This window comes from Chiloscyllium punctatum, chromosome 36 (assembly GCF_047496795.1).
Source record: "Chiloscyllium punctatum isolate Juve2018m chromosome 36, sChiPun1.3, whole genome shotgun sequence".
NCBI lineage: Eukaryota > Metazoa > Chordata > Chondrichthyes > Orectolobiformes > Hemiscylliidae > Chiloscyllium > Chiloscyllium punctatum.
The window spans coordinates 3,801,071-3,827,631 of record NC_092774.1 but is presented as its reverse complement, the minus strand read 5'-3'; the positions used below and the strand labels follow the sequence as shown (position 1 = coordinate 3,827,631).

The 26,561-nt window shown below is 44.4% G+C and overlaps 1 long non-coding RNA gene and 1 gene segment (V, D, J or C); one reads left to right on the top strand and one right to left on the bottom strand.

Annotated features, from left to right (window-relative positions):
* Positions 1 to 26,561, top strand: part of LOC140460182 (uncharacterized) — a 75,611-nt gene that overhangs the window by 18,758 nt on the left and 30,292 nt on the right. The window contains exons 2-3 of the long non-coding RNA XR_011953898.1: positions 1,723 to 1,964; positions 18,066 to 18,133. This is a non-coding gene — a long non-coding RNA (uncharacterized lncRNA). The remainder of the gene's footprint in view (positions 1 to 1,722; positions 1,965 to 18,065; positions 18,134 to 26,561) is intronic.
* On the bottom strand, positions 1,265 to 25,926 carry LOC140460181 (immunoglobulin heavy constant mu-like). The segment is given in 9 exon segments: positions 1,265 to 1,981; positions 2,680 to 3,000; positions 4,363 to 4,680; positions 4,772 to 5,074; positions 9,547 to 9,864; positions 13,382 to 13,681; positions 14,853 to 15,167; positions 24,575 to 25,705; positions 25,828 to 25,926. Coding segments are annotated over 7 exon segments (2,070 nt in total).

Sequence of the window (26,561 nt, the reverse complement as noted above, 5' to 3'; positions counted from 1 at the left end):
CTGTGAACATTTCATTAAGGTCACCAGCATCTCAATAATCTGAGGATAATACAATTAAGGAGGAAACCATGGTAGAGCTACACTAGGAGCAGGAAACTTTTAGAAAAGCTTTCCCTCATTCTCAATCTGTCTGATTTGTCTCGACCATTGCCCCTATCTTCCTCCCTCTTTCACTGCCTTCCAACTGGCCTTCGCTGATTCTCTCCCTTCTTTGTTTCATTGTCACTCTCATTGTTTCTCTCTCTCTCTCTTCATCACATTCATTGTTTGTCCCAAAGGAATGCAGAAACAAACAACATGAACATTAAATTGTTTCCAAAATCTTAATCTTTCCAACTCTGTCAGTTCTCGGTTTCTCTGGTGCATTATCTAATCTACAGGCTGTAACACTCAAGTTTCTGCCTCCTTGGCACTAATAACACTCAATGACCAGCAAACAAACAAGTCTCTTGTGCAGCACTCTGAGATTATCCCCACAGTCAGGATGATATCCTTTATAACTTCAAATACGTCTTTCTTTTTGATTCGAGAGAATGTTTTATTTGACCTAATATTATACGAGACACAAAACTACCTTGTAATATCAATTGTAGAATAGAACATTTGCTCAATGACACAAAGACTTGTAGGTGGTGATGTGAGGGATGAAATGAGTCTGAAAGCCTACAATTCATGAATCACCGTGATGTGGTTTGGTAGTGAGCACTTTTGCTTGTGGGTGACAGGACCGTGGGTTCAAGTTTCATCACTGATCCTTGTGATCCTCAGCTAAGTTGACACTCCAATGTAAGATTGAGAAAGTGTTGCGAGTGGAGAAGAAGGTACCTCCTGATGAGGTTGATGTCTATGATCTCATGGCCATTTCAAAAGAGTTGGGCGATTCTCTTCAGTGTCTCAGCCAGTCATCATTTATCTCTCAGCCAACAGCAAAAAGCAGATGATCTGGTTATTATCAAGCTTTTATTGTAGAAACTTACTGTCTGCAATTTGAAATGGAGAAATCAAGAGACCAAAGGCAAGTACTGCTATGACATGATGATAATCAAAGTGTGGACGAATCACAGCAATTGATCACATCAATTCGTCTAAAATCAACCAAGATGTAAGGCAAGGAAATCACAGTGGAGTGGGAGAGCTTTGTCAAGTAAAGATTCAAAAATACCTTTCACTCTGAACATGCTGCATTCACCACAGCTCATGTCCCAAGTTATTGATTTATTTTCTCCCAAACCCATCAACAATGATCACTCTAAACTAACACTGAAACTTTTCATGTCAGGTTTATTGAAATTTGATCAGTACATTGACATACAATTAACATTCTGCGGAGTTTCACACATATTTCATACATAATCAGGGGCAGCACACAAAACATTTCAAAAAAACCTGAGGATCTCAGGTATTTGGAGAAAACAATGTTGGCTGATTTAAAGATTTATTTTTACTCTCAAGTTCTGAGCAATGTTGGAATTTGTTCATGTTTGAAGCACATTGCTACCAGAAGAGAGGTTTCAAAGTGCTCACAACAGTTTTCTGGTTGTGTTAACCATCCATTTACAGGGATTATATAAATGGGTGATTGTATAAATCAGCAGATGTTATAAACAGGAGTTATAGCTATCAGTTAGAACAAGTGAGACATTAACCAGGTTGGGTTTACTGTGAGATTTATTAATGCTTCTGAACACATTTGCTGTAACTGACTCGTGTCCCACCACACAGGAATACGTGGTACCGCTGTTCCACTCCTCTGCAGAGACCGTCAAGTGACTGCCTGAATTCCAGCCACCTCTGCCGTCCTCAGTCACTGGCTGATGCATGAACCCTGTCTTCAGAAGGGTATCATTGGCCATCCAAACCAGGTCGATCTCTGCGGGAGAGAATCCAGTGACCAGGCAAACCAGGGTCGCAGTGTGAGCAGTCTCCATCTCATCCGGTGAAGGGGGCAGGAGAAAGACTTGAGGGTGAGTCTTAACATCAACTGTAAACAGAGAAAATGGAGGTTAGACTTCATATTTCACTCAGTCTGTATTTACCTGACACGTTTGTCTATTAACACAAAACTAAGCAACTTTTGCAACTAAGCAAATTAAAGAGTAACATTCACCAGGGAATTGGACAGAAAATTGAAAAGTAGACAATGGTAAGGTTGCTGAGATGGAGCTGATGATTCATGGGATCATTTGAAGAGCTATTTCAAAGAGCTGGCAGTGACAAGATAGACCAAATGGCATCTTTTCAAAGTGTACTGTTTCTGAGATAAACCATGGAGAACCACTTCCTGAGGTCAACAGGGAGGTTTCAGACATTATTCTCATGTGGTGCTCTCTGCTCTGTCTCCTTTTCCTCAACGTGGATTCGCTCAGATCCAGCCTACACCTCAGACTGACCAATCTCCCTTACAGTCCAGTGTTGGATTGATGGGATGTTAATGTTGAAAATGCTGCTAATCCCTCTCTGTCTATCCTATTGCCATCAATCCATTCCCTCGGAGCTAGTGTGATTCACACCAAGGCTGCTGTGGTGATTTCAGGTTTCATCTGTTCAGTTTCTTGACGGGGCTCGCACACATCGCTGGGCTTGTAACATAGTCTGACAACCAGAGTTAGGCTAATCAGCATTCTGGAATTAAATCACTTCATTTGCTAAGATTAGATGCACAGGTCCATGTACACGTACCTTGGGCTTTCCTGATTGACCTCTTCTCTGGCGTTGGCAAACTTCTGTCCTCCACCAAACACATACACTCTACCCCACTCTCCCACTCTGCAGCAGGGACTGTAAGTCTACTGAAGATGATCTCTTTATGTCCATTCTTCTTGGGACTCTGGGTCTTCACTCCATCTTGTCTCATGATTCCATCGACTTTCCAGGTTACCCTGACTCCCTCTAAATCAGTGTGAAGTACCTCACAAAGAATGGTTGCTGTTCTGTTCCTCCAGATCTCTTCAAATGGAGGCTTGCTTATGGTGACTGAGATTCTGGAATCCAAACATTCATCTGGGAGGAGAACGACAATTATTAATTCCTAACTCCCCAGTGGGATGTGTGTGCCACTTGTAAAGATGACAATTCATGCTCACCACCAGACATACAACTAATAACTTCCTCAACTCTTTCAGAGGGCAGTTATGAATCAGTGACATTGTTGTGTACATTTTACCTTTCTTGTCCTTTAAAATCTCTCTCCTCTCATCTTAAATATACACCACACTCTTTAAATCCCCCATTATTGGGAAAAGATAACTATCATTAACTCTGTCTGTTCCCCTCATTATTTTATAAACTTCTATCAGGTCGCCTCTCAACTTCCGACAGTGGAAAAAGTTCCTGCTGATCCAGTCTTCTTTGTAACTCAAATCTTCCATACCCAGCAGTATCCTGGTAAATCTCTTCTGAACCCTCTCCAGCTGAATAATACCCTTCCTCTAACTGGGCAACCAGAACTGGACAGGTATTTCACAAGTGGTCTCATGAATGTCCTATACAACCTCAACATGGCTTCCCAACTCTGAGACTCAAAGGACTGAGTAATGAAGGAAAGTATGCTAAATATCTTTTTAACCAACCTGTCTCATGTGACACAAACATCAAAGAATTATGTACCTGGACTCTTCAGTTCCTCTTTTCTACAACATTACCCAAGGCCCTCCCATTCATTGCATCAGCCCTACCATTATTTGTTGTACCAAAGTGTAATAGCTCGTATTTATCCACATTGAACTCCAGCAATTTTTTCAGCCCATTGACCTATTTGATAAAGATCCCTTGATAAAGTGGCTAACTCGCTAACATTTCAGCTTTACCTTCTTGGTGGGACTCTCTCATCTAGATCAGAAAGTTGTGTGTGTCCAAAGCCCACTCTGTGTCATTGAGTGTATAATCAATGTAACACATCAGTGTCAACACTGAGGCAGTGCTGTTGGATGTGGCAATGCCCTGTCTGTCATGTCAAGTGAAACAAGAAGATCCCACAGCCACTAACTTGAAGATGACAACTGGGAGATCCCATTTATGCCCTGGATAATACTGCAGCAGTAAAACTCCCTTTCCTGTTCATCTGAACATTGTGTGTGCAATTAATTGGCAGGTATCATGCACCACAATAGTCATTAAACTTCAAAAAATTCCTTGTTGGCTGCATTGTAAAGTGCTTTGGAATCGGAAATTGTGGAAGGAGTTACACAAAGAATAATTGTGTTTTTCTTTCTTCAGTTGCCCTAATCTTAAGATTAGTTTCCCATTCACGTAACTACAATAATGTACATCATTACTGTTAGCATTAAACATGACTGGCCCAATTACAGGTTATAGTAATGAAGAGACAAGTGTGTCAATGTTGGAGTCAGGTCCAGCACCTACCTTGAACATTCTTCACCTCCTTCCTGCTGTTAAAGTTGGAGGGTGGATGACTCACTGCACAGGTGAAGACTGAGCCTTTCCACCACTCCTCTGTGCTCACACTCAGGTAGTGCCTGACACTGAATGTCTCTGTCTGCTCCAGAGCAGTGAGGCCAGCACGGGTGTTGGAGGAGATCAGGCTGCCATCCTTCTCCCAGGAGACCTGTATGCTGTCTGGGTAAAATCCAGTGATCACACACTCGAGTGTAACTCTGCTGTGATTCTTGATCTCTTGGGCTGAAGGAGACAGCAGTCTGACTTTGGGACTTTTTGGCTGAACTGGAACCAATGAACAAAACAAAGATGGTGTTAAACATTTTCCTTTGAGGTTGGCAATGTCAGTGATATAATTTTTCATTCCGTTGCCTACCTTTTATGCTCCTTGTTCGTTTTGACACAGGAGAAGAGGAGGAACCACATTGAGCAGAGCACACAAACTCCACCCCACTCTCCCACTCCTCTGCTGTGTTTCGGAGATGGCTGATGACCATGTATTGGGTGCCTTCCTCTTTCTGTTGCTGTGTCGTGATTCCTTCACTTCTCTGCTTCCCATTCACATTCCAGGTGATGCGGACCTGGCTGGGATCAGAACAGACTGCTGTACACAACACAGTAGCAGTCTGGTTGATCCAAACCTCTTCCTTAGAAGGATTGCGAATAAAAACTGATATTTCTGGGAATGGGAAAGTAAAAGTTCAGAAGAATTGAAATTGTTTTGTGTCGGGAGTGACATGCCAGGACAGCAAATGTGGTAGGAGACTGACAGGACAGGAGGTGTCAGGAGGATTCAGAATGTTAATAGAGATATTGCTGTTGATGAGAAATGGTGACAGATCAGCACAGAGGAGAATTTTGTCTTCAGTACTTTATAATGTGCAAAATCATCAGCTGATACTGGATGAAATCACACGCCAGTTAATCTCACATTGAATTGAACATTAGATAATCTCAAGATTGTTTAAACGTTGTCACATAGTCCTTGGCTTGCACTCTGACTGCGAAAACATAATCAGAGCATCAAGATCCTGCTCTGTCCTCTTTGAATGCATTTGCAATGACTCTGACCAATAGATTCACAATGAGGACTGTGATTGAGTTGTGGGTTTGGACAACATGTAACTGTCACAATGTTAATAAAATGGAAACTCTGTGAAATGCAGTGAGATAAATGCAGATGCTTCGCAAAATATACAACGGAAAAATGGCTTATTCACTGAAAGCACCTCCAGCCCAGTCCCTGAATTGTGACATTGAGCAGATTGAAGCAATGAGGACCTCTCCCCTCTTTTCGAAACAGCCTTGGAATGTCTCAATTTTAAAATGCTTATCCTTGTGTTTATGCCTTTCCTTAGTCTCCCATCTCCTTATGTCTGTCACACTTATCAGCTGCATATGTGTCAATGAACTCTACATTCCTGCAAATCTGACCCTTTCTACATCTCCCACGCCTTTCACTCCAGCACTGGTAGTTGTTCCTTCAGGCACCGAGGCCCTGACTTCTAGAAATCCATCCCTGAATCATGATTACATGTCCAACTCTCAGTCCTGTAAGGTGCTCCTTAAAAAACTATTCCTTCTCCCTGATATCTGCTCCATTGGCTGAGTGTCAATTTCTGATTGATAACTCTCCAGTGCAACACCTTAGGATCTTTTCCTGAATGGCAGCTTATTGTAGGTAACACTCTGTGAAGGAAGATGATTAGTTTGCAACAAACAGAACAGCCCACAAACTCAGAGGGAGTGTCAAAGATCCCCCTTTTGCTACTGTTTGGGGGTCATTTGGGCAAAGCATGTACATCCTGCACGACACTGGCATGTCTGAGTTGTGGGAGTAGGAAGTGGATGGTTTACCAAACGCTTCACACATTTTCCCCATTGCTACTAAATTTCCAAACGCTCGTTGTCATTTCAGATATCCCACACTCAGCACGTGTTCTGAACACTTTCCAGGCACATTGCACCCAAAAATCACAACTCCCTTATATATAATGATGTTAACTGTTGAATGCAATGTAAAACATAACATCAAGATGAAGTCCTCAAAAAGCTTTGAGAATCAACTCCCTGGCTGCATTTTCGAATGACATTCAACACACAGTGTCCAACAAGAACATGATTTTTATTCCCTTGAGATGGCTTTGGTTTCTCTCCCCTCCTCACTTTTTACGTATGATACTGAACAGTTCCAAGACAAAAATATTGACAAATTGAGAGATTGATTACATTGAAGTTAATCACAGTCTGTTGTCAGTAAGTTGTAATCATTGGTTTAATGTACATAATCCATAGGCAGTGTGTATAAATATTGGGTGTGGTCAGCAATTTGACAGCTTGGATTTAATATTCACATTGGTAATGAGAAATATTCTGATATTTGTAAACTGCTTAACCCTCCTTCATAAATGACCAAATGTCACCATCTAACCATCCCTAATGATCGGTGATCTCTCAGCATATAAGCTCTCAGAGTAGTGGAGAAGACGCTTTATTGTTGTAAAATCCTGATACTGTTCAGCAAACGAGGTTCAATTTCATTTGCTCCTCAAAACCCATAAACTTTCTGAGTTGGCTATTTTGTGAGGATTGAAGTGTAATGGACTGCGGTCAATAACTGGGTAATGGGGTACATCGGCAAGATGGCAGCAGAGTGGACACTCCAGCTGGAGCTCCTCTGCTTCACCAGTTGCTTTTCTCTTTCCCTTCTCTTTGCTGCAGTTTTTGTTTCTTCCAAAACTTTTAACTTCTGAACTTACCCAGAGGAATGGAGAAGATGATTCCCAGACTGGAGGGCGTCGTTGGCAAGACCTGGAGGTGAGATTGAGACCAGGACGGCACAGGGGTAGAGTCTGAGACCAGGACGGCACGGGAAGCAAGTCCTTGTGTGAGTTCTAGACCAGAGGTCATCAGGCGAAGGTGACTCCTGGACTGGAGGCTGTCATGGGGAGATGAGTCCTGGACTGGAGACCATCATGGGGAGATGAGTCCTGGACTGGAGGGCATCATGGGGAGATGAGTCCTGGACTGGGGGCCATCATGGGGAGATGAATCCTGGACTGGAGACCATCATGGGGAGATGAGTCCTGGACTGGAGGGCATCATGGGGAGATGAGTCCTGGACTGGAGGGCATCATGGGGAGATGAGTCCTGGACTGGAGACCATCATGGGGAGATGAGTCCTGGACTGGAGGGCATCATGGGGAGATGAGTCCTGGACTGGGGGCCATCATGGGGAGATGAGTCCTGGACTGGGGGGCATCATGGGGAGATGAGTCCTGGACTGGAGACCATCATGGGGAGATGAGTCCTGGACTGGGGGCCATCATGGGGAGATGAGTCCTGGACTGGGGGGCATCATGGGGAGATGAGTCCTGGACAGGAGGGCATCATGGGGAGATGAGTCCTGGACTGGAGGGCATCATGGGGAGATGAGTCCTGGACTGGAGGGCATCATGGGGAGATGAGTCCTGGACTGGAGACCATCATGGGGAGATGAGTCCTGGACTGGGGGCCATCATGGGGAGATGAGTCCTGGACTGGGGGGCATCATGGGGAGATGAGTCCTGGACTGGAGACCATCATGGGGAGATGAGTCCTGGACTGGAGGGCATCATGGGGAGATGAGTCCTGGACTGGAGGGCATCATGGGGAGATGAGTCCTGGACTGGAGACCATCATGGGGAGATGAGTCCTGGACTGGAGGGCATCATGGGGAGATGAGTCCTGGACTGGGGGCCATCATGGGGAGATGAGTCCTGGACTGGAGGGCATCATGGGGAGATGAGTCCTGGACTGGAGGGCATCATGGGGAGATGAGTCCTGGACTGGAGGCCATCATGGGGAGATGAGTCCTGGACTGGAGACCATCATGGGGAGATGAGTCCTGGACTGGAGGGCATCATGGGGAGATGAGTCCTGGACTGGAGGGCATCATGGGGAGATGAGTCCTGGACTGGAGACCATCATGGGGAGATGAGTCCTGGACTGGAGACCATCATGGGGAGATGAGTCCTGGACTGGAGACCATCATGGGGAGATGAGTCCTGGACTGGAGGGCATCATGGGGAGATGAGTCCTGGACTGGAGACCATCATGGGGAGATGTGTCCTGACCGGAGGCCAAGAGTACTGGACGCAGGTCCCCGGGGCAAGCCCTAGACTGGAGACCAGAGGGAGAAGGCATGTCCCACGAGCAAGTCCTGGACTGTCACAAGTCCTGGGGTCGGGGGCGGGGTGGGGGGGGGGGGGGGGGGGGTGGGGGGGAGGCCCTTGCAGACTGGAAGCCCAGTGTGGTCTGGAGGCTGACTTGGAGAAACGTAGCTTGGGTACTTTTAAAAAACTTTTTATTCTTATGCTGGACATTGAGTAATTCGAGTATTTGTCAGAACATAGAACAGAATATTACAGTACAATACAGGCCTTTTGGCCCTCAATGTTGCGCTGGTCTGTGAGACCCATCTGAAGCCCCTCTAACCTACACTATTCCATTCTCAAAACCTTTCCCTTCCTCTGGTAGACTTTATTTATTCATCTTTCAATTCTATAACAAAGACTTAAGTATCTGTACCTAGGTCTCCTGTATATAAGATGGCGGCATAAGCAGCTCCATTGCAAATTTTTCACTGTACTCATTCGAGTGCACGTGTCAATAAAACCAACTCGAATTCTAATTCCAATTTGAATAGAATACTTCACATTTCAACAGTCAAACAGTTCTCAAAGTTTACTTGACCGTATTGGGCCCAGTAGATTTCTCGTGTTCTCTCACAGCAATTCCACTGACAACCAACATCTTTACAATAGAACAACCGTCTTTTACCAGATCAATGTGATTCATTCACAACCAACCCATCAATGGATTCCAGACATTTGTTGGTCACATTTATATTGCCTTCAGAGAGAGTGATGTCAAAGTTAGCTTCACACAGGAACCTCACCATGTAGTGAGAACAAATGCAGGAAGGGTTCTGTTCCTAAATCAAACTGGAAGACTTAACGATTTAGGTGGCATACATTTTCACCGTCATTGCCCTGCGATGGGAAATATGGAACTACACCCAGGGACAGAATTTGGTCTTTTTGAACTGGCAGAAGGAGAGTTTGTATGAGGATGAATTATGTCAATCTTGCCATCAGGCTGAGGTCTTACCTTGAACATTCTTCACCTCCTTCCTGCTGTTAAAGTTGGAGGGTGGATGACTCACTGCACAGGTGAAGACTGAGCCTTTCCACCACTCCTCTGTTCTCACACTCAGGTAGTGCCTGACACTGAATGTCTCTGTCTGCTCCAGAGCAGTGAGGCCAGCACGGGTGTTGGAGGAGATCAGGCTGCCATCCTTCTCCCAGGAGACCTGTATGCTGTCTGGGTAAAATCCAGTGATCACACACTCGAGTGTAACTCTGCTGTGATTCTTGATCTCTTGGGCTGAAGGAGGCAGCAGTCTGACTTTGGGACTTTTTGGCTGAACTGGAACCAATGAACAAAACAAAGATGGTGTTAAATATTTTCCTTTGTGGTTGGCAATGTCAGTGATATAACTTTTCATTCACTTGCCTACCTTTTATGCTCCTTGTTCGTTTTGACTCGGGAGAAGAGGAGGAACCACTTTGAGCAGAGCACACAACCTTCATCCCGTTCTCCCACTCCTCTGCTGTGGTTCGGAGATGGCTGATGACCATGTATTGGGCGCCTTCCTCTTTCTGTGCTTGAGCTATAACCCCTTCACTTCTCTGCTTCCCATTCACATTCCAGGTGATCCGGACCTGGCTGGGATCAGAACAGACTGCTGTACACACCAGGGTGGCAGTCTTGTTGATCCAAACCTCTTGCATGGAAGGATTTTGGAGAAATAGAGACACTTCTGGGAGAGGGAAAGGAAAAATTTCAGAAGAATTGGCATTTTCCGGTATCAGCAGGTGTCGGATGTTTAAGGAAGGCTTAGCTGTCATGAGAAACAAGAAATATAGGGACAGAAGTGGCCTGGAACTGGAATTGTTTTTAATCCAGGACATCTGGAGCAGGACATCCTGATCATTAGAAAATCCAAGGGTTATTTCAAACATGTTTTGTGGTTCTCAGTTTGTAAGTTTTGACCAAGAATGTACAATCAGTGCATTAAGAAAGAGCCAGATCCATTTTGAATGTGTTTACCAAGTGATCAAGAATCCACTGCGAGGACTGTAATTGAGTTGTGGGCTGAGCAGTTTTCAGAGACAACACTATTAATAAATGTAATCTCTGATTTGTGAAATGGAGTGAGACAGAGATACAAACTGCTCAGCAAAATGAACAACTGAACAAATTTGTTTTCTCTGGGTGTGACAGTGGATTGATTCCTAATGTCGAGTACACCAAATCAAAAAGAAGCTCATTTCTTTCAACCAAACACTGTTGCTGGCACCTCTGTGTTGGCATTGTTGGCTCATATCCCACTTGGGTACAAATCTCAAAGCTGGCAATTCAGGGCAGACCAGAGGGAGTGCTGCCCTGTCAGAGGTGTTGTCTTTGGATGAGAAATGAAAATGAGGTCCTGACTGCTGTGTCAAGTGGAAGGTACATATGGCAGAGCACTATTCTGCAGAAAAGCAGGAAGGTTACTGCTGATGTTCTGGTCAATTTTATCACTCACTCACTGGGTCATTCTGTACAGGTTGGCGGCCGTGTTTCCTACATTATAAGAGTGACTTCACATTAAAATACTTAACTGGCTGTGAAGCACTTAATGATGTCATGTGGTTGTGAAAACGATATATTAATGCAAATCGTTCTTTACTTTTCCTCTCATTCAGGTCAGCACTGGAAGTTTCTGTTTTATGATTCTCATCGTAATGTTCCATTGCCTTGGCCTTTCCTCTATCTGTAATCTTCTTCAGCTCGACAATAATCTGGAAACTCTGTACAACTCGGGGTGTGAATCCTCTGTTCCCTTTGTCCAAACATTGGTGGCAAGATCCGAATCTGTAGAACTCACTGCCCCAGCCTCAGTGACCTGTTCTCTCTCTTTCTCTCTCCCCCTTCCAGACACTGTTAAAAACCACCTTACTGGCCAAGCTTTTGGTCACATCCTAATTCCACCATTTTTTGGCTCAGTACCAATTCCTCTCTGGCTTTTTACCAGCTTGGGATGTTTTATCACATTGGAGGATATGTAAGTGCAACATGTCACTGATGATCATGCCTGTGAAGGAGGTTGGTTCATTTTTGCATTGGGACAGTAAACCCGGTGTATCATAGGAAGTAATAAAAGTCCTCTCTTGTTGGAGATTGGTGATCATTTATATATAATATGTTCCCCATCCTCTCTAATTTCGTTCAAGAGCTATTAGACTGGGAGGATAATGATTCATTGAATTTGTCATCTGTCCTTCTTCTTAGTTGCCTGTCATAGGATCACCATCACTTCAGATATCCTGCAGAATCAGTCTACAAAAACATTCACTGTGCAAACCCCCACAACTGGGGTATCTGCTTTGATCCACACTGATTGTTCTCTGTCTATATCATATTGAGTTAATACTTGCAGAGAGAATGATGACTCTGTCTGTGTCCTGGTCAAAACCATTCATGAACACTGTGTACCGACTCCTCTGGCTGCAGTTTGAGCTGATGTTCAGGACAGTGTCTGACAGGGTCACGCCTGTTATTAGCTTCAGATGTTCTGATTCCCTCACCCACCTTTCAGACAAGATGTTGAGCAATTTCCTTCCAGGTTATCATTGATCATTCTATTAGTAACCAAGTCTTAATGTTTGCTTTCCCACAATCAATCCTCACAGGGTCAGAAGCACTCCCCATACCATTGTAAAATGGTGAAATCACAGGGTAAGGAGCAGTTCACTCCACATTCCCTCATGGAGACATTAAAAGGAGCTTTGTCAATTTGAATTCCTTGTGAACATTGAGAACCTTTCATTGACCATTGTCAGTCTCCAGGATCGAAGGGAACTTCTCCAATTTTACTATCCTGTGTTTCCACCCAAAACCTATCGGATTGTACAGGGCACCAGATAAGTCCTTATGGCCTGAATTACCAACTTGCCTCAGGACCAACATCATTGAAGAAAGAGACCAAATCCTACTTTATGAGATCAAGGTGGTGGCCCCCATGGGTGACAAATAATCGTCAAATTCTTCTCAACTTGGTGGTGAGGGTCAAACTGTGAGATCAGGACATTTCAACCTAAACCAGTCCAGGTCACCAAACAGTGACCATTTCAATAAGGAGTGGGAAACATTAACCAGGGCTGTCACTTCTCACAGTCTTTCCACTATCATTCTGACAGACTCCATGGGCTGGGGATTTGAACCTGCCAGATGACTTGTAATAAAATTCAACAGTCAATTCCATTCACAATGAGCTCACAACTTTATTTGACACCTTTGTTGGGCACAGTTATATTGGTGCTTTTCACCGTTTTTGAGGGTCACATTAAGGTTAGTGTGGTAGAGCAGTACTGGCACAAAGTCAGAACAAGAGCAAGGAGGACAACTGTGGCATGTCGGTTTTTCACCTGGAATTGGAAGAAATACAAATTTAAATGTTATACATGTTGACCTCTCCTTCCCCTATGTTATGGACAAGCTCCCTCAAGAGATCTTCGAAACAGATCATGGTAATTCATTCAAATTCAGCATTGGAAAGATTTCTGTGATGAAACAGCACTTGGGTAACACTGGGAGGAAACAGAAGGTGATTTGGACTGTGGATGGTTTCAGAAGACCATTTGATATCTCGTCTAATTTTCTTTCTACTGCAGTTACGTCGAGTAGCATGGAATGAGGGTTTTAATAGGCAGGCAACCCCACCCCGGTGGTCTTCCTGTTTCATACATTACATTACAATACTCCACTCAGATGTGACTTTAATATCAAAACAGAAAATACTGAACATCTCACCTCTCCCTGCAATGAAGGACAGTAATTCAAGTGTTCAGGCATTCAGTCAATAGGAGGGTATTCTTTCTTCCGGTCAGACTCTACTTACCCTCTTGGTACTTCATGTTGATCCTGGTATTGAAGCTTGTAGCCTCATGGATCACTTCACAAGTGTATTCATCCCCTTTCTTCCAATCTGCCACCTGTACAGTCAGGTAAGAGATTGTTTCAAACATATTGCCTTTTCCCGTTTTGGAAGGGAGTTTGGTACCCGATTGGTGCAGTCCAGCTTTAAACCAGGAAACCTGGACACTGTCAGGATAGAATCCAGATAGCATGCACCCCAGGGCAGCAGTAGTTTGATTGTAGACAACCTCCGGGGATGGAACAACAGAGAAGACATGGGGAGCTGTGGAAAGATACAATATTTCAGATGATGTGATTGTTTTGGAAACAGATTTTGATTCACTTGGGAATAAACAGCCTGATGAGAATGACCATGAATGTGAAGTGAGCTGGGTTAGAGAGTGCTAGCAGCATATCTACGGTCTCCCAAGTGAAGTATCACATTTTACTGGGACCTGGAACAAAGGCAGGTAACTGGAAGTTGAGGTGGAGGTCACCCATGATCTAATGAAATGGTGGAGCAGTCTTAAGGAGCTGACTGGCCTCCCCCTGTTCATGTGCCATGGCTCGGCAGCTCCTTCAATGCCATGCTCATATTATCTAGATATCTCTTGATGTCAAGAGCATCTCGAAATCTATGAATCTCTGTTTTGATCTGAACAACTGAGCTTCCACACTGCAAGATTTTGGGAGTGTGTGTGAAATCAGGTAAACAACCAGTAAAGGATGGAGAGGAATTGTTTCCATTTCCAGGGAGATCACTCGTAATAAGTGATACAATAAACCCAGGTTGGCATGAGGACGTTTTCCTTTGGAAATATAACAATTTGTTTGAATTTTCCTGAAAGGGGCCGGTGAAGCAGATTCAACTGTATTTTCCGAAAGAGAAACAAATTATTATTGAGAATACAAAACATTGGGAGGATCGTGGATAAAGAGCAGAGCAGTGAAACAATTTTACATCTTTGATAATGCAGGCACAGATTTATTGGGCTAAATGACCTCCTTTCCTGTATGATATTCTAAATCAGGATCTTGTTGGTGATATGTTAAAGGGTGGGTGCAGGGCTCTAATATTGGAGCTGGATCAGAAAGTGGACAAAGTTATGGGATTTGTTTCCTGTGTGTCACAACCCCACCACCCCAGCCCTCCCCCCTTTGCCCCAGTCCCGATATTCAGTTTCACTGACTTGAGCAGAACTAAATGCTGGGATTGGGACATCACAGGCGATGACATTGTTGCCCTGCCTTGGGTCGTTTGGGGTGATTTCTCATGGCTCTTTACTTAGCTCCCAGCAGCACTGCTGTTAAGTCAGGATAGACTCTGTGGCTACAAGAATTCATTTGTGGTCTATTTGGCAGAAACCTCCTTCACTGGTTGCTGAAGGTTCCTTTCCAACTTCATCCCCTGATCCTAGTACAGTTTAGAATGATATGTAAGCTCTTGTACTAACGTGTCGGCTTTTTGACCTCGGCTGTCACCATTTCATCTGACTTGTAACCCGCTTTGCAATGGTAGACCTTGTTGGCATTCCAATCCAATGCAGAGACTTTGAGCACACTGCTCATTGTGTACGTCATATTTTGCCCCAAGACTGCTGGATAGTTATTTACTCCAGTTGTGATCACTCTATTGTCACTGGACCAATTCTGATTGATGCTCTTGGGCTGAAAATCCTTGACTAGACAGAGGAGGCTGATCTCATCTTGGTTGGAGCTTCTCTCACAGTAAGTACTGGAAGCATAAACTGAAGGTTTGATCTGGACATCTGAAACAGAAATAGATAGACCCAGTAAATAAATTCATGGCAATTAGATGAAACTGGAGAGATTGTGTTAAAGCTAGAACCAGCTACTTCTGAAAACAATTACACTGTTACACAGAGAGTTTACACATTTATAGATCAGCTGTGGCTCAGTTGGTCTCACGGTCACATCAAAATCAAAAGGTCATGTGTTCAAGCTCATTTCAGAGTTGAGCTGATACTGTTGGAGTGTTCCACTGTTTGAACCACCATCCTCCAGATGAGAAATTGAACTGGAAACACAAACTAATTAATTAATCGATTAATTTAATATAGAACTGACAGCACCAGATGGTACTTCACATAAATGGAAGAATCTAGCTCCAAAATTATGGTGATAGTAATAATTGTTTTGAGGTGACATTGATTGAGAGATTAAAATACCATAGATTCAAAACAAGTGACATTTCTAACCTGGAGGCAATAGCAATATGGGCAAGAAAGGACTCAGGACTCATGGAAATATATTGTCTAACAGGCCGTGAGTTCAAAACCTGCCCTGATTGAGATGGTTAAAGCTGTTGACTTGCATGGACTGGCACCAGATCACAGAATCTGGAGAAGCTGACAGATTGTGATACAAGAGGCAAATGTGAGAACTGCAGATGCTGGAAACCAGAGTTTAGATCAGAGTGGTGCTGGAAAAGCACAGCAGGTCAGGCAGCATCCGAGGAGCAGGAATATCGACCTTTTGGGCAAAAGCCCTTCATCAGGAATAGAGGGAAGGAAGCCTCCAGGATGGAGAGATAAATGGGGTTGGGGGTGGGGCGGGGTGGGGGGGGGGGGTGGAGGGGACGGTGGTTGCTGGGGAGACGGTAGCAAAGAGTATAATGGGTGAATGGGGGTGGGGATGGATGTGATAGGTCAGAGAGGAGGGTGGGGGAAGGTCACAGAGAGTACAACAGGTGAATGGAGGTGGGGATGGATGTGATAGGTCAGAGTGGAGGGTGGGGGAAGGTCACAAAGAGTACAATAGGTGAATGGGGGTGGGGATGGATGTGATAGGTCAGAGTGGAGGGTGGGGGAAGGTAGCAAAGAGTACAATAGGTGAATGGAGGTGGGGATGGATGTGATAGGTCAGAGAGGAGGGTGGGGGAAGGTCACAAAGAGTACAATAGGTGAATGGAGGTGGGGATGGATGTGATAGGTCAGAGAGGAGGGTGGGGGAAGGTCACAGAGAGTACAATAGGTGAATGGGGGTGGGGATGGATGTGATAGGTCAGAGTGGAGGGTGGGGGAAGGTCACAAAGAGTACAATAGGTGAATGGAGGTGGGGATGGATGTGATAGGTCAGAGTGGAGGGTGGGGGAAGGTCACAAAGAGTACAATAGGTGAATGGGGGTGGGGATGGAGGTGATAGGTCAGAGAGGAGGGTGGAGGAAGGTCACAGAGAGTACAATAGGTGAATGGGGGTGGGGATGGATGTGATAGGTCAGAGTGGAGGGTGGGGGAAGGTCACAAAGAGTACAATAGGTGAATGGGGGTGGGGATGGATGTGATAGGTCAGCGGGGAGGGTGGGGGAAGGTAGCAAAGAGTACAATAGGTGAATGGAGGTGGGGATGGAGGTGATAGGTCAGAGAGGAGGATGGGGGAAGGTCACAAAGAGTACAATAGGTGAATGGAGGTGGGGATGGAGGTGATAGGTCAGAGAGGAGGGTGTGGGAAGGTCACAGAGAGTACAATAGGTGAATGGAGGTGGGGATGGATGTGATAGGTCAGAGAGGAGGGTGTGGGAAGGTCACAAAGAGTACAATGGGTGAATGGAGGTGGGGATGGAGGTGATAGGTCAGAGCGGAGGGTGGGGGAAGGTCACAAAGAGTACAACAGGTGAATGGGGGTGGGGATGGAGGTGATAGGTCAGCGGGGAGGGTGGAGTGGATAAGTGGGAAGGGAGATTGGCAGGTAGGAATGGTCATGAGGACAGTGCTGAGCTGGAATGTTGGAACTGGGGTAAGGTGGGAGGAAGGGAAATGAGGAAACTGGTGAAGTCCACATTGATGCCCTGGGGTTGACGTGTTCCAAAGTGGAAGATGAGGCGTTCCTCCTCCAGGCGTCAGGTGGTGAGGGAGCGGCGGTGGATGCAAACCCTTCAGGTTTTTCATGGAATTGAATCTGTCACACTAGGGACAGGCCAAGGATAGGAAGGGTAATATTTCAATTGTACAGAGAAATATGTACAACCACAGACCGTCAATCTTATGATTCAGTCTTTTAGATTTTCACCTCCTTCAATGACATATTGATATTATCTCCATATCTCTTGATGTCAAGAGTAACTCATTGTCTCCCAATCTCTGTCTTGAGTTAAAGATTGAGCTTCTATGCTGCAAGATTTTGGGAATGTGTGTGAAATCAGGGAAACAACCAGTAAAAGCCAATGGATAGTTGGTGATTGTCAGAGGAAAGGGAGAGCTCATGCTCGGTAAGGGATTACATAATGAAATTATTATTGAAGTTACCTTGGGAAAACACTGGACAGCTGGGAATTGGAGGACAAAGCAGAGACGGTCCACATTATCAAGCAGGAATCTTGCATTATTCAGGGGAACAGCAGATTGACATCAACCCCACAGGCTTGAATAGACTGGAATATTGTTTGGGTGTGAAGTCAATGTTGTGTCTGATTCACTCAGTTTGAAAATGGTTAATTCTCTTGTGATCTTAATGCTATTTTTTTTAATATTGGCTGCTGTGTTCCCGACATTCCACTGATCATGACACTTCAAATGTAGTTCTTTGGCTGTGAAAAGTTTTACCAAAGACACAATGTAAATTCAAGCATTTTGAGAAAATAGACAAATTAAATTAATCCACTGTGGGCTTCAGAAATCTGAGTATTAATTCTATTTCTGTCTCCACAGATGCTGATGGAGCTGCTGAACTTTTCCAGTGTGGGTGACAGGATCATATCAGTCAACATCGTTTCCAGGTGACAGTCTTTCACATCCTGCAACCAGTGGGCAGTAAGTCTAGTTCATGATGGATCAGTGGATCAAACAGTGTTGGGAAGTGGGGGTCAGGAGATGGATCTGGGGATAACTTTGATAAATTCCTGAGACTGTCAGCATTGTGCTGAAGGACAGCAGTAATGAGGAGAATGATGAGCGTAACTGTATCGGCTGCAGAGAGCTGGAATTGATAAAATTCAGGGTGAACCTGGCCTTGAGTGATTCTGGTGAGAGTGAATCTCAGCCCAGGTTACAATCTGCCCTGCTCTCTTTCTGACTGTACTCAATGGGAAGAGTTGATTACGGTAATGTTCCCTTATGGCCCTGGTGTAAAGCAGACAATAGCTGTTCACTCAGCAGTGGCTCAGTGGTCACAGTCTCACTTTAAACCTGAAGGTTGAGGGTTTAGCTGATTCTTGGAGCACAACATCTAGGTTGATATTACTGAGGGAGTGCTACACTGTTGGAGGGGCTGGTCTTTTAGATCAGACATTAAACTGACTTCTCAAAGTGTCGTCCAGTATTTATCCCCCCCCCTCCAACATCATTAAAAACTGTCAGTATCTTATTGGTCATGGGGTCCTGGTTTAATGATGTATTCACTTCTTCCAAAAACTGACAGCACTTCAAATCTATTCAAAAGCTATAAACTGATCAGGTATGTCCTGAACTCATGGAAGGTGCAATAAAAATACAAGTTATTTCCTTCGCAACTACTTTGAGCACACGACAATGAGTATTGGCTAATATAATAAAGGAGCTTTGATAGCTAGACAGAATATGCAGCACAGGATGTGTCCATTCAGCCCAACCAGTCCATGCTGGTATTTCTGGTCCACTCAAGCCTCTTTTTATTATATTCATTCCTGGAGTGAGGGGGTCACTGTCTGAGGCAGCATTAATTACCTCTCCCTAATTGCCCCAGAGAACATGAGGGTGAGATGTTTCTTGAACCCCTGCTGACCATTTAAGCGTGGACACCCATGCATGTTCGAAAAGGTGTTGCAGCATTTGAGGCCAGTGACAGTAAAGATCCAATAATATAGCTCCAGGTCAAGATGCTGTGTGGATTGGAAGGGAACATGTAGGTGGAGATGTTCCAAAGTATTTGCTGCCGTTGTCCTTCTAGATGGTGGTGGTTGTGGGTTTGGAAGGTGCTGTTGAAGGAACCTTAGTGAGTTGTTGCAGTAGATAGTACACACTGCTGTCACGAAGCATTGATGGTGGAGGGAGTAGATGTTGAGGGGTTTCGATGGGATGCTAATCAGTTCTGTCATATTTCCTCATCTGAACCATCATAACCATCCATTCCCTTTCTCCTCACAGCCTTGTCTAGCTTCCCTTTAAATCCATCTCCACTCTTCACTTCAATGACTCCATCCTTTAACAATTTCACATTCTCACCACTCTTCGGCTGAAGAGGTTCCAATTGGATTCCTTGGGAACAGTCTTATACTGATGGCCTCAAGATATGCCGTTTAAGATAAAGATGAGGAGAAATTTTGTCTCATAGATTAGATTCCCTACAGTGTAGAAACAGGCCATTTGACCCATCAAGTGCACACCGCCCGTCCGAAGAGGAACCCACCCAGACTCATTTCCCTCTGACTATGCACCTAAGACTATGGGCAATTTGCCAATCCACCTGACCTGCAAATCTTTGGATTGTGGGAGGAAACTGGAGCACCCGGAGGAAACCCAAGCAGACATGGGGAGAGTGTGCAAACTCCACACAGGCAGTTGCCCAAGAATGAAATCGAACCCGGGTCCCTGGCGCTGTGAGGCTGCAGTGTTAACCATTGAGCCACAATGCCGCCAAGAAGGTAGTGAATCTGTGAAATGTTTTCCTGCAAAGGACTGTCGAGGGTCTGTCATTACGTATATTCAATATTGGCATAGACAGATTTTTAATCACAAAGGGAATCAAGGATTATGGAAAAAAAGGCAGGAAAATGGAGTGGAGGATGATCAGATCAGTCATGATCTCATTGAATGGTGGAACAGAATCAATGGGCTGAATGGTCTACTCTGTCTTAGATCTTCCCCACAAGGTGAAACATTCTCCTTCTACTCCATTTGATCAAAACCTTTCAGAACATTAACAATCTTGATTTAGTCACCCCTCAGCCTTCTCTATCCAAGAGAGAAGACACCCGGTGACCTGTCAATCCTTTCATTGTGTGTCAGTCACACACAGGAACTTAGGAACAGGAGTGGGCCACTGAGCCTCTCAAGCCTGACCTGCCATTCTAGATCATGGCTGACCATCCCCTCAATTCCATTCTCCTGCTTTATCTCCATTTCCCATAATGTCATCAGTCTCCAGATCCACACTGATTTCTGTCTTGAACCTGATCAATGATCGTACTTCCACAGCCCTCTGGGTAGAGAGTTCCAAAAGATTCACCATCCTCTGAAAGAGGTAGTTCCTCCTCATCTCAATTGGAAATGGCCTGCCTCTCATCCTAAGAGTTTTGGTTCCCCCGGCTCTAATCACCAGCCAAGGGAAACATCCTGTTCACATCAGCCCCTGTAAGAATTTTGTATATTCAGTCAGATCACCTCTCATTCTTCAAAATTCCAGAGAATACAGACATAGTTTCCACAGTTTCCTCAATCCCTCTTCATTAAACAACCCTGCCAGGGATTAGTCTGGTAAACAACCATTGCACTGCCTGTACAGCAAGTATGATCTGTTCTTGGATAAGGAGACCAAAGCTGTACACAATGTTCTGGGTGTGGTCTCACCAAGGCCCTATACAACTGCAGTAAGGCACCTTTCCTTGTGGACTCATATTCCCATGTAATTAATCCCAACATCCTGTTTGCTTTCTTTGGTAATTGTGGCACCCACCTGCTAGGTTTGAGTGACTCATGAACAAGGACACCCAGATCCCTTTGGACACTCGCACTTCCAAATCAGACTTTCTGTTTTTTCCTGTCAAAGTGAATAACTTCAGACTTCTGTATAATATATTTTAAAAGCCCAATTCTAGCCCATTCACAAAGCCAGTCCAAATCTTCCTGAAGCCTGTTTGCACCCTCCTCACAAATAATGTTCCCAGACAGTTTGATGTTATCAGCAAATTTATAAACATCCCCATTGGTCCCCACATCCTTGTCATTTATACGGATTGTGAGCATTTGTGGAACTAGCATTGACCCTTGGAGTATCTCACCAGTAACAGCCTGCTGTCCTGAGAATGATCCATTTATTCCAACTCTCTGCTTCTGTCTCCATCCAGACTTATACATTCCCCCAAGTCTAATTTATTATCCCCAGTATGGGAATTTAAAGGCAGAGAGTCACAGAGATGTACCGCACAGAAACAGACCTTTTGGTCCAACTCGTTCATGCCAACCAGATATCCCAAACTAATCTCATCTCTGACACTCCGGGGAAAACAGCCCCAGTCTCTTCAACCTCTCCCTGTAGATCAAATCCTTCAACCTTGGCAATATCCTTGTAATTTTTTTCTGAACTTTATCAAATTTCACGACATTCTTCTGATAGGAGGGAGACCAGAATTGCACAAAGTATTCCACAACTGGCCTAACCAATGTCCTGTACAGCCGCAGCATGACCTCTCAACTCCGAAACTGGATGCTTTCACCAATTGCCTTGTTCACTATCTTACCTACTTTCAACTCCACTTTAAAGGAGCTCTTAACGTGCACCCCAAAGTCTCTTTGTTCAGCAACTCTCCCCAGGCCCTTACCATTAAGTGGATAAGTCCTGCCCTGATTGGCCTTTCCAAAATGCTCTCAAAAGTTTTCTGAAAATCCAGATGCCACATCCACTGGCACCCCTCTGTCTATGCTGCGTGTATCAGTGTATGGTGGCTCTTTGGTGGAACAAACCACTCAATCCACCCCCCTGTTACTGTCCCAGAGGGCTGTCAAATGTTTTCCTTTCAATATTAATCTGATGTTGATCTTTACAATAGAATCTGATTCTTCTGTCCTTTCAGCCAGAATATAACAGATCACAGAAACTCCCTGAGTAAGTGAGGTTGCCTTAAATTTTATCCTGAATTACTAACTGTAAAAATATCCTCAACTCCACCATCAGACTGACTGGACTGTGTCAGTGATAGGTTTGCTTTTAATTTATTCCCTTTTACCCTTATATCCTGCATCCACTTTCTCAGTGTCATTGAGAATTTTAACCACCTTTCCCACCACTGAGCCAATCAGATTAAAAGCTCCGAGATTCTCAATAATAAATGCTGAGAGACTTGAAATGTCTGTTCAATGCTGACAGGATCTCACACCAGTATATTACAGTCCAGTATCAACATCCTACTGCAGACCTCACCCCCTCACACTGAACTGATCCTTTCAGCATCTTTCCAGAATGTTCCAGCTTTAACCCCAGTGATGGGGGGAGGTGGGGGGGGCACTGTTCTATTGGCATTGTAGGTCACAGAGAGAGAGAGAGAGAGAGAGGAGAAAGGTAAAGGCTAAGGAATGAAAACAGGGAAAGAAGAGAAATAGAGACCAAAGAAAAGGGAAGGAACTGACAACAAAGGAAGAAAAGGTAGTGGAATACAAAAAGAAAGATGAGAAAGGAGGTAGAGCGCACTCAGTGAGTAAATTCAGACAAGAGCTTGAACAACGACAACTGCAGAAACACACCTAAAATTACCCAAGTACAAGAAATATTTGTTCAGTGTTTTATATTTTCCCGGTGAGGAAGAATAGGAATTGCAATCAAACAGACTGAGGTGTTTCACTCCAGTGACACTGACCCCTCACTCAGTGTTTGTGGTCAGAGATGTTCCCACTGCATACACCTTGTTACAATCAGACACTACAACGTAGAAATTCCTCCAGGGGGTGGGGGTGGGGGTGGGGTGGGTTCAGGGAGAACTGAGGGAATCGGATCACTTGCCTGTTCCACACAGTGCCCGGTATTCAATTCCAGGTCAGTCCCTGAAATTCAGGATCAGGCTCTGGGCAGGAGGAGTGGCAAGTCGGAAACTGCCTGATCTGTCTCACTCCCCAGGAGGAATTTCTCTCCCAGTGAATCCAGGGAGATCGAGGAAACTTTACTGTGTGCTTTTTGTAAAATTCATCTTTTTAGGTAAATGTCCTCAGGGGGACATGTTGAAATCATCATTGTCCTTCCTGTTAATTTAGTTAACAATGTTATTAAAATAAATTCATTTTAAAAGAATGAAGAAAACTCATTGTAAAAAGCACACAGGAGAATATCATCGTGCTCAGGAATAATGATAGAATCAGTTTCCTTCACAAAACTCTTGTTCCACAGGAAAGTTGTGAAATATCAATTCAAGCTCCTTGATCTCGAGTGGATATAAACCTGTCCCTGAAAAAGGATCATCCCCTTCCTTTCCCATAAGCCTTACTTCCATTTGAGGGACCATCTCCATTAAAAGGAGCAGTGGTCAGAACTGGCTGAATATTAATAACCTTGTTCCACTGACACTAAACCCTTTGGACTTAGACTCACGGTGAGATTTAATCACCGTCCAGCTCATATATTAGGGTGAAGTTTCCTTGTCAAATGTTTTAATCCAATGATTGTAAACGTTGAAACAGCGAAGAGGAAAAATATGATATCCATGAATTTAAAAATAATCAATTCCATGCTATTATTGCCCAAGAACGATTTCAACCAAGCAGAAACTCTTCTGTTCTCAACCTTTCAGCGTGGGTCTAGTTAGAGATTTCAGAGTGAGAGAGGGTTTAAAATCTCACAGCTAATGAAACCATTCATGTCAAAGCACACCCTAAATCCTGTCTCAATCAGACACAACTTCATTCCACACCCACAGCCTGTTTGCTGTCTGTCTGGACAGCTCAGTGGAATATGCTACAAATTTGTTGGGATGAGGGATTTTTAATAAACACTCATCCCTGTATCTCACTCTGTCCAAATAATTTCTCTCAGTTCGCAAAATTATCAAGTGAAATCAGGAACTTAACACTTTTAAAGCTGTTCAACAAGGTATGAACTATAAAAAAAACAAAAATGGAAACCACTGTAACACCAACTATTAAATCACAACCCAATTGGATCCTGTCTTTTAACTGAGATTATAACAAAATCCCAACCTGCCTCCAAATATCCAACAGTCGAAAATCATTAAACCTACCCCAATACAGCAAGTATCCTAAATAATGTAATCTGGATCAAACTGAGCATGTTAAACAGATCCCAGAACCTTCATTAGGTTTTCTGAGGTTTAATATTAACGATTGAGAATAAATCTAGTCTCAGGTTTCAGCTCCAGTTACTGGGTATATTCTTGACTCTGCAGAAATTCACCTCTCTGGGATGGAATCATGTAATTGTCCAAAATATCTCACTGATTTTACTGAATTATCAAATTCACTAAACACACATTAAATACAATAAATTGTCGAAAATAGTAGAATTGAGAAGTTTGTCTTACCTGAAGTCACTTCCAGGAAGGTTCCGCTCCCCCAGTAGTACCACTGTGCTCTGTCTCTTCATTCACCCAATACAATAACTGGCCCTGAGCTCAATATATAATAATCCCCAGGGAATTAACCATAAACTGTGTTTTAACCCGGAGCAGCCATTTCCTGTATTTTCATCTGAAATTCCATCCTGATCCTGTCCCAAATGTATCTATAAATGCGGTGTTTTTACAGTTTTCCTGTCTGTGGTACACCAACTCCTGCAAGTTATCCATAAAAAGAATCGCCTCCTCTTTTTCTTGTTTTCTACCAGGAATCGACATTTTCCCTGACAATCCCAGTCAGTGTTTAGATATTTCACTCTGGGAAACAGGAATGTGAAATCCATGGATACACACTGTCATTAGGAGCAGGGCAGTTTGTGTCAGGTTTTGTGCTGCTGTGGTAGTATATCCATCACAGTGTTTCAGCCGGGCTCAGAAACCACAGCTACAGGATCCAGCCCGAAATCAAATGTCCCAAACAACTCTCCAGTCTGTGTCCGAGTATCTCCCACACTCCAGGAGTCAATGCCAGGGTTTTCAGGATTGTATGGGAAGCTGGGGGAATCCACAAGGAGTTTTCATTCTCCATCATCCTCTCTCTGTTCCTCACTGTTCTGTCCATCTTTCAAACGATATCTTCACAGAAAGTTGTTCCCACACCCAGATTATTGAATTGGATCTGATTTATTTCCACAGCTCAGGAAGTAAAACCAGTGATAGCACCCGGAGAGAGCAGTTTAAATAGATTTCCAATGGCAGGTTTTTGAATGGGGAGACCCCCCATCTCTCTCACTGTGTCACCCCTCGCACAGTAATACATGGCGGTGTCATCCACTCTCAGATCCGTCACCTGTAGATAGACTGTGCTGCTGTCCTTCGATATTTCGAAATGGCCTTGAACTCCTGATGCGTAACCTTTGTTACCCGAAGGAGCTATCCATGCTAACCATTCCAGCCCTTTCCCAGCGACCTGTCTCAACCAGAACACATCGTAGCGGCTGAGGCTGAACCCACTCACTGTACAGGTCAGTCTGACAGACTCCCCTGGCTTTTTCACTATTGACTCAGGCTGTGTCAGCACGATCTGAGAGCGGACACCTGTGAATAACAGAGAAACAGAAGAGAGCTCACTTTAATAAACTGGTCAGATAAACAGAGAGTCCCAGAATCTGGGAAGAAGCAGTCTCACTGTGTGGGGAGAAAGCCCCGGGAACTCTCACCTGTCAGACAGAGCAGAAGGACACAGAGATAAGGAGTAATCCCCATCGCCGTGTGGAAGCAGAGAGAGTTAGACACTCCAGAGATCCGACTGCTTCAGGGCACCTTTGTCTGGAGCTGGAGTCAGTGCTGTTTAAATAGGGGAGTGAAGTGAGTGAAGGTTCACCAACTTCCCCAGCAGCTCCACCCACTGAAACCAGAAACAGAGCTTCCTGTCCACGCCTCCAGCAGAGATTTCACTTCTCTCCAACAGGCAACAGATCCACAGCAATAATCAGGTTAAAGATCCTGTCACACATTGTCCTGGTTCATTATTTCAAAATTAAAGAGCTTGTGAAGAACAAACAAACTGAGAGACACCAGTCAGTGCACAGATATCCCTCAGAGAGAGAGGGGGTGGGGGGGACTGAGGGACACCAGTCAATGTACAGATATCCCTCTGAGAGAGAGAGGGGGGACTGAGAGACACCAGTCAGTGTACAGATATCTCCCTGAGAGAGAGGGGCAGCAAAGAAAAGTGGCCGAGCAGAGGCTGATAACTAAGTTCGGTACCCATAAGGGAGGGCCTCAATCGGGACCTTGGGTTCATGTCACATTACAAGTGATCACCATTACACTACACACACACACACACACACACAGATATTCCGACACACACACACTCTCACATACACACGGAGACAGGTACACACAGACGCGCATACAGACCCACACACACACTCACACATGCACCCCC